The sequence below is a fragment of the Anas platyrhynchos genome, chromosome 3 (genome assembly GCF_047663525.1).
Source record: "Anas platyrhynchos isolate ZD024472 breed Pekin duck chromosome 3, IASCAAS_PekinDuck_T2T, whole genome shotgun sequence".
NCBI lineage: Eukaryota > Metazoa > Chordata > Aves > Anseriformes > Anatidae > Anas > Anas platyrhynchos.
Genome location: NC_092589.1, coordinates 45,790,394 through 45,804,009, shown reverse-complemented (window position 1 = coordinate 45,804,009; position 13,616 = coordinate 45,790,394). Strand labels below are relative to the sequence as shown.

The following is a 13,616-nucleotide window of genomic DNA, read 5'->3' as shown; positions in this document are numbered from 1 at the left end:
AATCTATATTTTTTGCTTCCGCTAAAAGGACACAGTTCAACAGAATGCCTATCTAATTCACTGATTACATATAAATACCATGAATATCACCTGAACAGTCTGGTTGGCTTATGTTAAAGGCATCAATCAATAGCTATCTCAGAAAGCACTCCACACCTTATAGGCAAATACATACCTTCAGACAGGTTTGTCAGCACAGCTAGGAAAAAATTAGCTGACTGTTCAAATACTATATAATTTCTGAGTTTCTTATTTAATTTTTCATCATATACATTTCCTTGCAAATAGACCAATGTACTTTGAAAGAAAAGGTCCTGGAGAGAAAACTAAAAACCTTGCTGTTTCTCTGAAAATTAATGTATTCTTTTATTGTTCTTGCTCGTAGGACACAATACCCTCAAAATATTTGCTATTGGTGATGATGGACTCTTGCTCAAAAAGTACATTTTACAGTAGTACAACTGTGCTGTTAACTCTAAAGTTCTGGATCTGCATAATATGATATCAAATTGACACCCATTTCTGTATCTCAGTGGTTTCCAAACTGAGAAACAGGAACACAATTTTGATATTTCAGTCAATTTATTTTATTACGTGACTTAAACATTAGTATACAAAGCAAAACACTCATGGCTCCAACAGAAACCATGAAAAGTCAAGTAATAATTCGGCAATCATCAATAAACATTTCTCTTTAGGTGATCTTATGTATCAAAACAAAATTGTCAAGTTGCATCACTGTTTGAAAAACAAGAAGTTAAGGCAATGTAAATCCATTATAATTAGCTTAGGATGTTCACCTTGTCAGGCTTGTTAGACCTCTAAAGACTATTTGCCAAAGTGTGATGAAGTTACTATTGCCAGAATAGCAACATTTGCTCATTGCATCAAAGGGAGCTTAATGGCACCACTAGGGTCTAGTAATAACCTGCACTAAAAAATGTCATAAGCAGTTTTGAGAGTAAGGTCAGGAAACCAGAACATCCCCCTCCCAGGTGGCTGTTTCCTCCATGCCACACTTTCTCTTGCTCCCTCTCTCTCTCTGAAGCCTGCCCTGTGTACCATGACATAGGTTAAGGGAAGAGTGAAGGTTCACTTCAATGAGAAGTGGATGATTTCCATCAGTATCCTCAGTTGGAGGAGAGCAGTGAACCTCCACCTGCCATTTTCTGAGCAAATGACCTGAAAACTAAGCTATTTCATGAACCTACAGCAGTATCATCACCACATCTCTGAAGACTGTAATTAGCATAAACATGGTTTCATTAGGAAATTGAGTAACTATACGGTCTGCTGATTTTCATCTAGAATTTTTTAACCTGCTCCCCTGTTTAAATCCAATCTGACAGAGAAATAAAAGTCTAGTGATAATTATATTTCCACAAGATACATGTAAATGAGTAATTAGCATACAAAAATTCAAACCAGAACAGCCATTAAGTGCCTTTGTTTTGAAAGCCACTAACCAGCCAACACGTGTCATTCAGAACAGGCATGCATGCAAATATTGTGCATTTCTCAGTCAACTAGTAACAAGGACACGACATGAAGATGACATTGCAATCAGGGAAGAGTGTTAAGTGAACACAGAGAACAAAACTGGAAGTGCAAGTGGTGCAAAAGAAGGTCATAAAGAATATAATACTTAGATTGGAGTTCTGGTGGGTTTGGAAGGTGATATTTATGACACGGGCTTAAAATCCTTTAGAAAGGATACTGAGTTCATTTCATTACTGCTAGAAGAACCTGTATACAAAGACAGATGAGTTTTCTATCATCAACACATGTCCTTGAACAACTGAGGACAATTTGGTGCCAAGAGGCTTTGCTAAGGAAACAAGAATACGCCGAGATTTTTAATAAGCATTAATATGCTCAATTAAATCAAGATCATAGAACTTCAAAGCAAGCTGTATAAGGCCTACAGTTCTGCAAGTAATTTAATTGTGTAAACTTTAATCATACCTCAAGCTGTGAGAGCTAGACATGTCTTTTGTGGTTTTCTCTCCCAGACTTCAGTACCTAAGTTGCACTATTTTGGATCCAGTCCTAAGGGTTCTGTATATAATCAAATCCTAAATAACTCTACTAATCTAAACTAGGTGACAACCGGGAAGTGATTTGGCAAAAGCAGTACAAATATAAACAAAAACCTTCTAGTAAGCATGCTATGCAGAAAAACGTCTTCCTTACATGAGTTTTAGTCTTATGATTTTGTGCAGTTTATATTTTCTCTTCTAGTGTTTTTCTTCAACCAATATTTTAAATTTGGCACAGACCCACAAGTATAGCTCTAAAATGACCTTTTTGTAAGCTTTGGAATATCCATGTTCCATTCAAGAGATGCTTGATACATTCTTGCCCTGGTTTCCTTTGTGTAATGTTGATGAAATAACACAAACTCACAACAAAAATACTATTCTGTAGAATATAAGGAAAGACCTGAAGAAAACACTTCTATTCAATGGATAGAATAGAATTCTATTCTATACAACAGATGAATAGGTATAATGAAAATAAGTTTATGTATGTGTGGGCATATATACACATACACAATATGTGTGTGTATATACACACACACACACACCACATTACATTCAACCATTGTTGCAATTTAACGTTTTCAAATTAAACAATTAAACAGCATGGTATTAAGACATCCAGCTATTCCTACAGTTAAAGAAAGATAAAGGAAAAAATAAGTACAGCAGTATACACGATGCTAGCGTGCAAATACATTTTCACTTCATTCATTATTCTTCATTTCACTGTAACATGTAGCAACTCAGAGCAGCTACTTACTAACACAGTTGTCTAGGTTTACTCGCCAAGATTTCTTTCTTACACCTCTCTCTGCTCTGGCATTCAATAATGACTATTCCTCAGCATCCATGTAATTTTTGTAATATTCTTCAGCATTATACTATTGAATTTTTCATTTCTGAAGTATTCCTCTGCATTAAAAGCAGAGTTTAAAATGACAAGACTTCATAACTGATACTGCATTTAAAGATGCTTAGAATTATTCTTCATACTAAAACAGAAATCCCAACTTTCTGTGAGTGAGCTTCAGTGATGCTGCTCTCTTCATTTCCCTTCCTCCTCATGGACATTACCTCCCCAAAGCTACTTTCTTCCAGTCCTTGCACCTGTCACCTCTGTAAGACACCGAGGTTGAAGGACTTGAGAGGAAAGACATAATCAGGGCAGAAGGAGCTCTGGAAAGAGCTCTGGAAAGAACAGTAACCTGCATGGCTGCGGATGACCAGAAGAGGGGGAAAAAAAAAATACAGTAGGAAGGGGGAATTACATACAGGAGAAAGAGGAAAAAAAATGAAAGTGGTTGTAGGTGTGTAGTGTGAAATGGAGAACAGTGACAAGATAAAAGACCGGTTGGAAGTCCCATCCTGTTGCTGCTACTGCTTTCTTCTCCAGGAAAGAAGAGCCAGTAGGAATGGGCAGAACAACCACCACACTTACATTTCACCTGAAAAGAGGAGGGATGATTGCAGCAATTTCCTAGCCTACAATAGGAAACATTCCATGTACTTATGTACTTATTCTCTCTCTCTCTCTCTCTCCCCACACACTGTATGAGCAATGAGCATGTACTCTATATTAATTTGCAATATTACACAAAACATTAGCAAGAACAGAGATTTCTTTGCACAGTTCATGTTTCAGATAAGTGATAAGTTTTCATCAGCTGTAATAAAATTGACAGCCTCTATCTCATGCAAGGGTATGGTCTGATTTTACAGTAATTATAGTCAGGATGATTCAACACATTCCTAAAGCTAAAGACAAAGCTACTCAAAGCTGTAGCTAGACTACAGCTTTCTTTATCTATGCTGTGGCAAGTAATGGTTCAGTAGAGTAGTATGTCATCTTCAGGATATCATTAATAAAGCAAGACCTTATTGTACTAATAACTGCCTCTGCAACACGGGATATGCTACACATAACTAAACTTAAAATAATTTCGTGATTCCTGAGGAAAGATGACTTTTACATTAGTTCTCTTTGATAGGCCAAAGAGGGAGATTTTCAAAACTAGACAGAAGAGTAAGGCCACAGATTCTGAGATTTAGTTGATATTTAAATATTTGAACGTTCTTTTGAACATTTACCTGTAACACATTCTAAATTTCTGTTGTGTCACACACAACAATGTCAAACAATGTCTACAGTAAAAAACATATTCCAAGTGATAAAATAAGCTTAATCAAGTACCCTGAAGGCTGAGATAAATCAATGTCATTTCTTGCAACTAATCTCCAGAACTGACAAAAAAGAACTACTTAAAGTAATTACACTGCAAGTTATATGTGCTTGCTTACAGCTGCACAGCAGTATTATTCAGCAATAAATGAATCTCATGCTGGTCTTGTATGTTGCTAGAATCCCCCATAAATGCAACAGAGAACCTGCAGACAGGTTTCTCCCACATTTAATTGAATCAGATCTTCATTAGTGTTTTATAAAGACCTTCTAAATATATTTTATCTTTATTATTATTATTTATTAAAAACAAACTCCCAATCTCTCCCACCTAATGCTGTTCAGGTTGCATCCAAAAGCAATGTTGGAACATGGGAACTCACTTGTTTTTGCATGAAGCCAAAACAGAAAATGCACTTCAAGAATATACATAATGCATTGCAATCTGTAGTGAGCATTAAACCTACAGGAAAGCCTCCATAGATTTTAAGTTGTGGGCATTGGCTCCTTAAAACCAACTATTTCATTCCATAGATTTGCTTCTACTTCACCACCCCTCCCCAGTAGCTAAGGTAGTCACATCCTTAGATTCCAATGTATTTTGCACTTTAAACAGGATATAGAATTACAAAAATATGCAGAATATTATGTGTACACTATAAATTATTTCAGCATATTCTCTTAATGCAAATGTTCCAAGTTATATTTACTCTAACAGTTGAAATTATACTAATGTAACAAAAGAGCTGATGATATAATTTTCCTACAGACCTATCTAAAGTATTAATTTTATATAACTGAAAAAATAATTGAGAACCTTGATCTATAATTTTCCCCCAAATGGTCAATTTTCTTTGCTATACCACATGTCTCTAGTTTTTCTCCCAAGAGAATACTTGTCCACAGCTTTAAAGTTTCTCTTGATTAAATAACCTGAAGCCACTCAGCTGACCAAGCAAAAAGAAAAGCCAAAACTTTAAGCCTGTGTGTGTAACAAATAGTACTGAAATAGTTAGCACAATTTTAAGTATTTTACCAGATCACATCGCTCAGGAAAACCCACAGAGTTATACAAAAGTAGTAATAAGGAACTGTTTTAAACCCACAGAAGCAAGGGCTTTCCAAATGGGAATGAAGAGCCATACTCAACCAAACCTAACACAGTAGGCATTCCAGCAGGAATGTACAGGAATAGATTTCCAAACATTCTAATAAAATTTCACAAGTAAAGAAAAAAGAAAAAAAGCCCAAGGATGAGGGTTTAAAAGCCATCCAACTCCAGTGTAATACTGAGCAATTTTTCTTTTAATTTCTGAATGAAACAGATGACTTTGGATTCAACTTTATAGAATAGTTACATAAGACATATAAGACTACAAACCTAAATTCTCTCATGAGATTCAACAAACTAGCAAGAGGATCCTATCATTCGTTTACATAGAAAGTAAGTTGCACATTCTGTATATTTTGTCATTTGGTTTCAAGTACTAAAAACATAAACAAGAAAACTGATTGAGAAATGGCAAATCCAAGCCAATTATCTGAAAAATATGGCTCTCCTCAGTTCCCAGCACCTTGTACTGGTTTACCTTCTGATGGCATTTCCTAAAGACTATGAATTCATGATTCCTCCCTGATGATTTTTACCTGCAAGCCTTCAGGATGCAACAGTGTATTTCCATCATGACATACTTGGGCATGATATATTAACATAAAAGTGACTGAAAATCAGGCTGAAAGGAGAGAAACAGTTCAAGATCATCTACTCTTCAAGTATGTTAAGCCCACACTATAAATTATTATAGCAGTATAGCATTATGCTATTTGCTCACAAGACTTGATTTCAATCTCTTGCTAAGCCTACAGGACTGGCTTTGATTTCAAGTGTCAGATTCAAGTAACATGGAAAGCAATTATGGCACAGTTTAAAATCGACCATTTTTCAAGAGGAGACATAAATGTTCAAGTATACAACTAAAATCAAAACATTTATTCAAAACATTAAAAAAAAAAAGCCCAGGTTTCCATGGGCATTTCACAGTAGAAGAAATTTCACATAATATGCCAATATGTGCAGATTGTTTTCTTTCTAAAGGCCCTGTTATAAAATTAAATTAAATTAAATTAAAAAAAAAAAAAAAAAAAAAAAAAAAAAAAACATTGCTTGGCTTAAGGCTGTTTTATGGCTACTTTACACAACATACTCTGAAATGGAAGAAAATAATTTTCACAGCAGGAAAAAAAAAAAAAAGATTGACAGCTTCCTTATAAGAGCAATAAACTCTTAGATAATAGAGTGAATAAAATCTGTACTCCTATCACTTCCAATTTATTCCTTTCTCACATAATCTTTTGGGTCAAAAAACTGTACAAGACCCTTTATCTCACCTTCTTCAACTTGCACATCCAAGAAGCTTATAGCTACCTCTACTTGTAAGAAACCCTATTTATACACAGTGCAGTTATAAACAGTGCAGGAGAACAACTTTGGGCAATAGGAATTTACTCTGAGAATAGACTTCTGCTGTTGTAAAAAAGCTTGTTTGTTGTTTGGTTTTTTTTTGATAGATTTGGTTTTGTTGCTGTTTCTTTTTTTTTTTTTTTTTTTTTTGCTTTTAATTGTAATAACAATGATGACATCAGTAAATACACAAATTATAAACTTCTTGTTCCCATGTCAGGAGCAGAATATTGGAGGAATATGTAGCCCCTAGCGTAAGAAATACACTCAGAACACTATATAACAATTTTGGCCCTTGGTAAAAAAAAATACAATAAGATGCTAGAATAGGTTATAAGACTTATTAGAATTTTACAGCTCCCTTTATTTCCCCATGCAAGAACTGAGTGTTAAATTGGTTTCCTCTTTGTCATGGAGTATTTTGAGATATCAAAATTCAGTATGAATGTTAAATAACATCTACATTAATACTTCAACAAATCAGCATGGAAAAGCCTTCTGTTTTCTAAACTGCATGTTAAAAATGCAAGTCAAAAATATGGAAAGTGTTAAAAGCTATAAAAATGGCTAGCAGATTACAAACATTGTAAATATTTACAATTAATGGTTCCTATTGAACTGCAGTATTACAGTCTGGCCCAAGTAAGGCAAAGGGTAAGATACACTGCCCTGATAGCAGGCTTGTTCAGTCATTCCTACTGCTGCTTGCTTTCCACAAGAGAATGAATGAGATCTTGTCTGCAGACATGCCTTTATCACACAGAATTAGGTCCTTGTGGTACTATCAGTATACAGCAATATATAAACCTTATTTTGGCAGATCTGATGGACTGATCTACTATGAACTTCTGGAATCACTGCTGTGCTTCGGCCTTCATTGAGGTCAAAAACTTCCAATGCTCGGTTGCTGCCAGCTGTAAGAACAATATCTGCAAAGTTCTCTGTGTTAAAGCAAAATTGATCTAAATAAATTAAAGCATATATATATATATATAACACATAAAGGTTCTGTTGTATTTAGTGCTTTACATGCAAAAATCAAAAATCTTAGCCATAAAAAAAATACAAAGGCTTAACTTTGGTAACACAAAAAATATGGTATTTCTACACTAACAGAAAAAGAGTAGTAAAAAAGAAAGAATCAAATGTTAATTGCTTTAACTGAAATTCTTTCCTTGTCATTAAATCCAAAGTTGTTTGGTTTTTTTTGTTGTTGTTTTTTTTTTTTTAATAATAATTTGTTAAAAAGGATACAAGAGTAGAAATCATTTACTGCTGAAAGGCTGGTAATCTCCATTGTTGAAGCCATGAGAAATTTCTGGATCAATTTGCAAAAAATTCTCTGTTTGTATCTGAAAAAAATATCAAATGAATGCTAGCGTTAATGAAATAAGTAATGATATGTGGCCACCAGTAAAATCCCATTGGAATTACAAAACAAAGCAAAATGCTTTATTTTATTATTAAAATTAAAGCCGCAGATCTTTTTACTTGTTGCTGAATTCTATTAAATTTGGTAACTAAACTATTTCAGATGAAAAGAAACATGATATTCATACATGTAAGACAAATCTGTGATCAACATGAAACACCACTCTGCCAGGCAGTGTCAACACGCCACAAGAAATTAAAATTTCCATATTGTATTCTAAATGCAGACACTTCTATGCATTAAAATAATTCCAATGAAACTGTAAGTACTATAGTTCCATTTTAGTGTATCTAACAAACGTCCATGGGTGGCACACTTACAGGAATAATTACTATTTCTTTCCACCAGCACGAAATTTGGAAAACTATGATCATTTGGCAAAAGCAATATGTTTATTAGCAGGATCCAGTCAATAGAAAAATGATTAATATTTTTACCATTCTTAAATGACAGTCTGCTGAGCTCTTCCAGGTAGACATCAGAGCTACTTCAGCTACAATGGTAAAACATAAGCTAAACCACAGTGGTCTGCAACTTAATCCAAGATATTTCTTTTTGTGGTTTACAGAGGTATTTTATCCAATTAAGCTACAAAAATTAGCTGATCTAGACCTAGGGATAACTGATTTATCGCCATTTTGGAGTAAAGATAACCAAGCTAACTTTAGACACCTGACTAACATAACAGAAATAGTCTAATGAAGGCAGTACGAAGCTTCCTCTGGGTTAATTTACCATCCTGGAAGAAACTTACTGAAACAGTTACATTACTCCTAAATGCAAGATCAATTGTTTTGAGTTAGCTGAAGTATCTCTCTTCTACAGTGCAGTCTACTTAATAGATAGCCCACATCACTGAGTGTTTCCCAGATATCATTTCACCTAGAAAGTAAATCTTCAACCAATTCAGTAAATACATAGAAATACAAGTTAGATCAAAATGAATGAAAGTAACATGAGTAACATGGGAAAAAAAAAATAAAATGGAACAAGACCCCCATTAGCAGAAAAAAAAATATTTAAGATCTTATATTTTTGGATGCAATTCATTTGACACATTTAGCATACATTCTCAATTCAAATTGCAAGTCAACTGAAATTAAGCCAGACATTGTGGACACGCTCAGTTGGACACTGTACATTAGTTCTTGTCTCTTAGAGGTTAACAGCACCTCCATAAGCTAAGAATTAAGATCCAACACAGAAGGTAAGTAATCATCTTGTGGAGGAAAGGTATTACATAATTCAGACAATACAAAAGCTTAAATGCCACTTGTAATATGTAAGAATATAATTTGAGAATAAAAATGTATGTGCATTTTTACTTAAGTTTCAACCATCTATGTTTCCAGTTAAAATAATTGCCTGTGTTATACAAAAGATTGTAATGTATCTTACAACGGGCTTGTTGCAAAATTTTTCAGACAAATTAACCCAGTTAAGGTCAGAAGATATTACGATACTTATCAAGATAAAGTTGTGTAGAGTACACAAAAGAAAAGCCTTTCAGACTGTTGAAAGATATTACAGCTTATCAGTAAGAAGGTGCGTTTCATAGAATTACTGTGCTTTAAACTGCAGAGAATCATCATGATGTGATTTCTGTGCATATAAGGAGCCTTACAGGTAAAAAGAAAGAATATAATAAAAAAGTAAGAAATCTTTATAAGGAACAACTATTTTTATTTTCATTTTTTACCCATCAAAAGTGAATAATGAAAATAAAATTCATGCGAGGTTAAGAATTCCACTTCATGTCTGGAGAGTTTTCATAGATAAATTTGATGGCCCATCATAAAAAATCTAATTTTCTCACTGCAAGATTTCCAATAGGATTGCACTGTCAAAGCCAATTGTGAAGTTGTTTTTAGATACTAGAAAACACTAAGAAAAGCCTTATAAAATACAGCAGAAATGAAGACCAAGAGTAGGGAGTGTGTTTAGGCAAAATTCCAGATCACATGACTACTGAAAAAGTTATTGTAACATAAACTGGCCCTAAAATTATCTAAATTAAACCAAAATTTCAAGCCAACAGAAAGCTTATGATGAGACCCAAAAATGGCTGCAAAGTATCTTTGGCCCTGGTCAGGCCTCACCTGAAATATTGTGTCCAGTTGTGGGCTCCCTGGTACAAGAAAGACAGGGATCTCCTGGAAAGAGTCCAGCGGAGAGCCGGAAAGATGATACGGGGCCTGGAGCATCTTCCTTATGAGGAAAGGCTGAGAGACATGGGTCTGTTCAGCCTGGAGAAGAGAAGACTGAGAGGGGATCTCCTCAATGTATATAAGTATCTGAGGGGTGGGGGACAGAAGGATGTAGCCAACCTCTTCTCAGTGGTTTGTGGGGATAGGACAAGGGGCAATGGCTGCAAGTTAGAGCACAGGAAGTTCTGCACTGACATGCGAAAGAACTTCTTCACGGTGAGGGTAATGGAGCATTGGAACAGGCTGCCTAGGGAGGTTGTGGAGTCTCCTCTGGAGATATTCAAGGCCTGTCTGGACACCTACCTGGGCAGCCTGCTCTGAGGAACTTGCTTTGGCAAGGGGGTTGGACCCAATGATCTTTCGAGGTCCCTTCCAACCCCTATAGTTCTGTGATTCTGTGATCTTCTATGTTTTTTTCCAGGTCTCCAATTATATGCAAAGCACATATTCTTACCTGACAATCTTACATAATAGATATCCAAATAAAATAACAGTTTTGAAACAATCAAAATTACAATTCTGTTCCTTCAATTATTAGAACCTGGTAACAGTTTAAGTGATTAATTTCTAATCTCATATCCTCCGTACTTTGGGGATGTATTCATTTTTGGGGAATACTTTTACTGTATGGTTATTTTCAGGAGAATGATATATCTTCAGAAACAAAATATAAATCTGGATTTTAAGATACAAACAATGCAATGCTCCTGCGATGACTGCAGGGACTGAGGTGTCTGCTTTCCACCAGGTTGTAGGTCTTCTGCCGAAGGCGTTTTTCAGGAGCTTAAAAAGCTTAATGAAGATCCAGTATTTAAAGGTTTAAGGTAAACATCTGCACAAAGTTAAAACAAAGGACCAGACCAAAGATACCATCAGATCAAAAGGTGTAAATCTATTAAAAACATTTTAACATGCTTTTAAGAAATAATCTTTGAACACCAGTTCAATTCTATGGTTCCATACACAGCCTTGAGTTCTATTAAAAAAAATATCGGTTACATGGAAAGGAAAAGAAATACTTCATATTCTGGAATGATTAGAATTCATCCTAACTTAAAAATGGTTTCATGCTACAGGAGAGGATAGATGTTATTGACTGACTGCTTATAATGAAACTTAGATATAAGAAAGGATATAAACAGGAAAATTTAAAGCATTTAGAGATGGTTGTTTTGAAAATGTTGTGAGAAGTCATCTTATGACATGTACGTCTTGCTTGGTTCTTTCCTTTTCTGAGACGATCAAAGAGTGTTTCAGGTCTTTGAACTAATGGCTAAAGCTCTAAGGAACCAAGCTTAGAACATTCATATTATCATACTGCTGAATTTGGTCTACACTGTCCATTTTATTAAGAAGTCTAAAGTGATTTAAAGTTGTTTGCATTAATATAGTGATCTTGTTAAATATTAACAGAAGTACCTGTAATTAGCACTCTTCTATTTATCAACAGCATGCTAAATTTTAAATCCACTTACCATGGCCTTTTCTTCGCCCATCTATAAAATATGCTAGCTAGTAGCTTCACATTTCATCATAGTAGACATTATATAATGGCTTTAAAATGCAATATTTCTTTTACTGGAAGGCAGTTTCCTTCATTTTAACTTAATTTTAAATTGCTGTTTCTTATCTTTAAAGTAACACATGAAACTAACTATAAAAATGAGATGATAACCTCACAGATATTTTGTTCTGCTCAAATTCTTGTGCAAATTAAAGGTAATTAAGAACTTTAAAGAAATTAAACAGAATAATTTACCCTTCTTTATATCAGCATACACAACTGCTGATGACAGTGGAAATTAAACAGTAATTTTGGAGAACATAAATAAACTTATTTAGATGGTGAATAATTTTGAGATTAATCATAGTTGTAGAAGTAAAGAGATCTGTATTCTATTCCCAGAGCTGCAGTAAATATCCTCTATGACATTTATAAAGAACATTTTTTTTTTATTATTTCCACTTCTTAATTCCAGTTTTAAAGCTGAACCAATATTTAACCTCTTAACTAAGTTGTTGTGGTGCTTCACTAATTCATACTTATGGGTAGTTCTTTGAAAGCTCTAGGCAGAGAAACACTGATTTGTTATTGTATTGTCTTCATATTTGAAATACAGTAACAGTTAATTGGTTAGCCAGATGGCATTGCCATGCTCTGCTAATTAAAGGTATAAAGCACACTTTAGGAGTTAGATATAGTTTTTCCTTGATTCAGCTCCATTCGAGCATTCTTCCAAACTTGACTCAGAAGGCAGAATTAAAAAGTTGTGAGAAACAAAAGGAATGACACAGCATTTCATAAATGAAATGCTGGGAAATGAACTGGAGGGAAGCCACAAGAAAATGTCAAAGCAAATTAACCTTCAGTACTTTTTTTTTTTTTTTTTTTTAATAGATACATATAACCAGGCCTTAGACTAGTTTGTGGATTTGTTGTAATGTCTACAATTATGTTTCCTCTTTTGGCATTACTAACATCTGAGCGAGTCTAGTTGCATATTTTTGAGTTAGTGTTAATCCATCAAGGAATACTGAGAACATGGCAATAACAGAAGTGTTGATATAAGCACAATCCTACACACATTAACAGCTTTATATCAGGATATTACACACTTCTAACAAAGTAATTTCAGAAACACAGAGGAAGATCAGTGCCGAAGTCCTTGCAAAACTTCATGGATGGGTTCTATGTCTATACCACATTCTACATCTAGCAACTGAACTAGCTAGTTTAAAGGTAGTTCAGACCAGTCTTTTACATCTAAAACCATACAAGTAAAAGCCACAGCAACTGCCTCCATTAAGGATTTTGACAAGAAACGTGAGTTAAAGGATCACAAGTGCCAGTGGATTAACAGTAAAACCAGGGAGGTCACTGAAAATGACAATTAATCAACTATTTTGAACCATTTACAAACCAAAATCAGATTCAGTACTGTTCAGTATCACAAATGGACACTACTCACAGTATCAACTAATAGAAATAAGATTACAACTCCAAAGTCTATTTGCCTTCTATTGAAGATCTATTGTGGTAATATAAAACAAAGCAAAATATCTCTTCAATGTTTTTTAAACACTATTGTGTCTAAACAGATACATTTATACGTGAGCATACACAATACTGCTGAAAGCCAGCAAGAGCAAAAGAAGAGCTGAGAGACTTAGTAAAAGGGTAATAAAACACTTCAGCTACAACTATGAACTAAAAGATCAGAAAAACTGTATCATACAGATATAATACAAAAAATTGATTCCAGATCAGAAAGAAGAAGCCACTTAATGATCAATA

General features: G+C 34.4%; 1 protein-coding gene across 1 annotated transcript in view; it reads right to left on the bottom strand.

Moving 5' to 3' along the window:
• Nucleotides 1–13,616, bottom strand: part of WDR27 (WD repeat domain 27) — a 126,747-nt gene that overhangs the window by 83,835 nt on the left and 29,296 nt on the right. The window contains exons 19-20 of the mRNA XM_072035801.1: nucleotides 7,937–8,034; nucleotides 7,490–7,611 (exon numbers count right to left, since the gene is read on the bottom strand). Of these exons, the coding sequence (XP_071891902.1) occupies nucleotides 7,490–7,611; nucleotides 7,937–8,034 (220 nt within the window). The remainder of the gene's footprint in view (nucleotides 1–7,489; nucleotides 7,612–7,936; nucleotides 8,035–13,616) is intronic.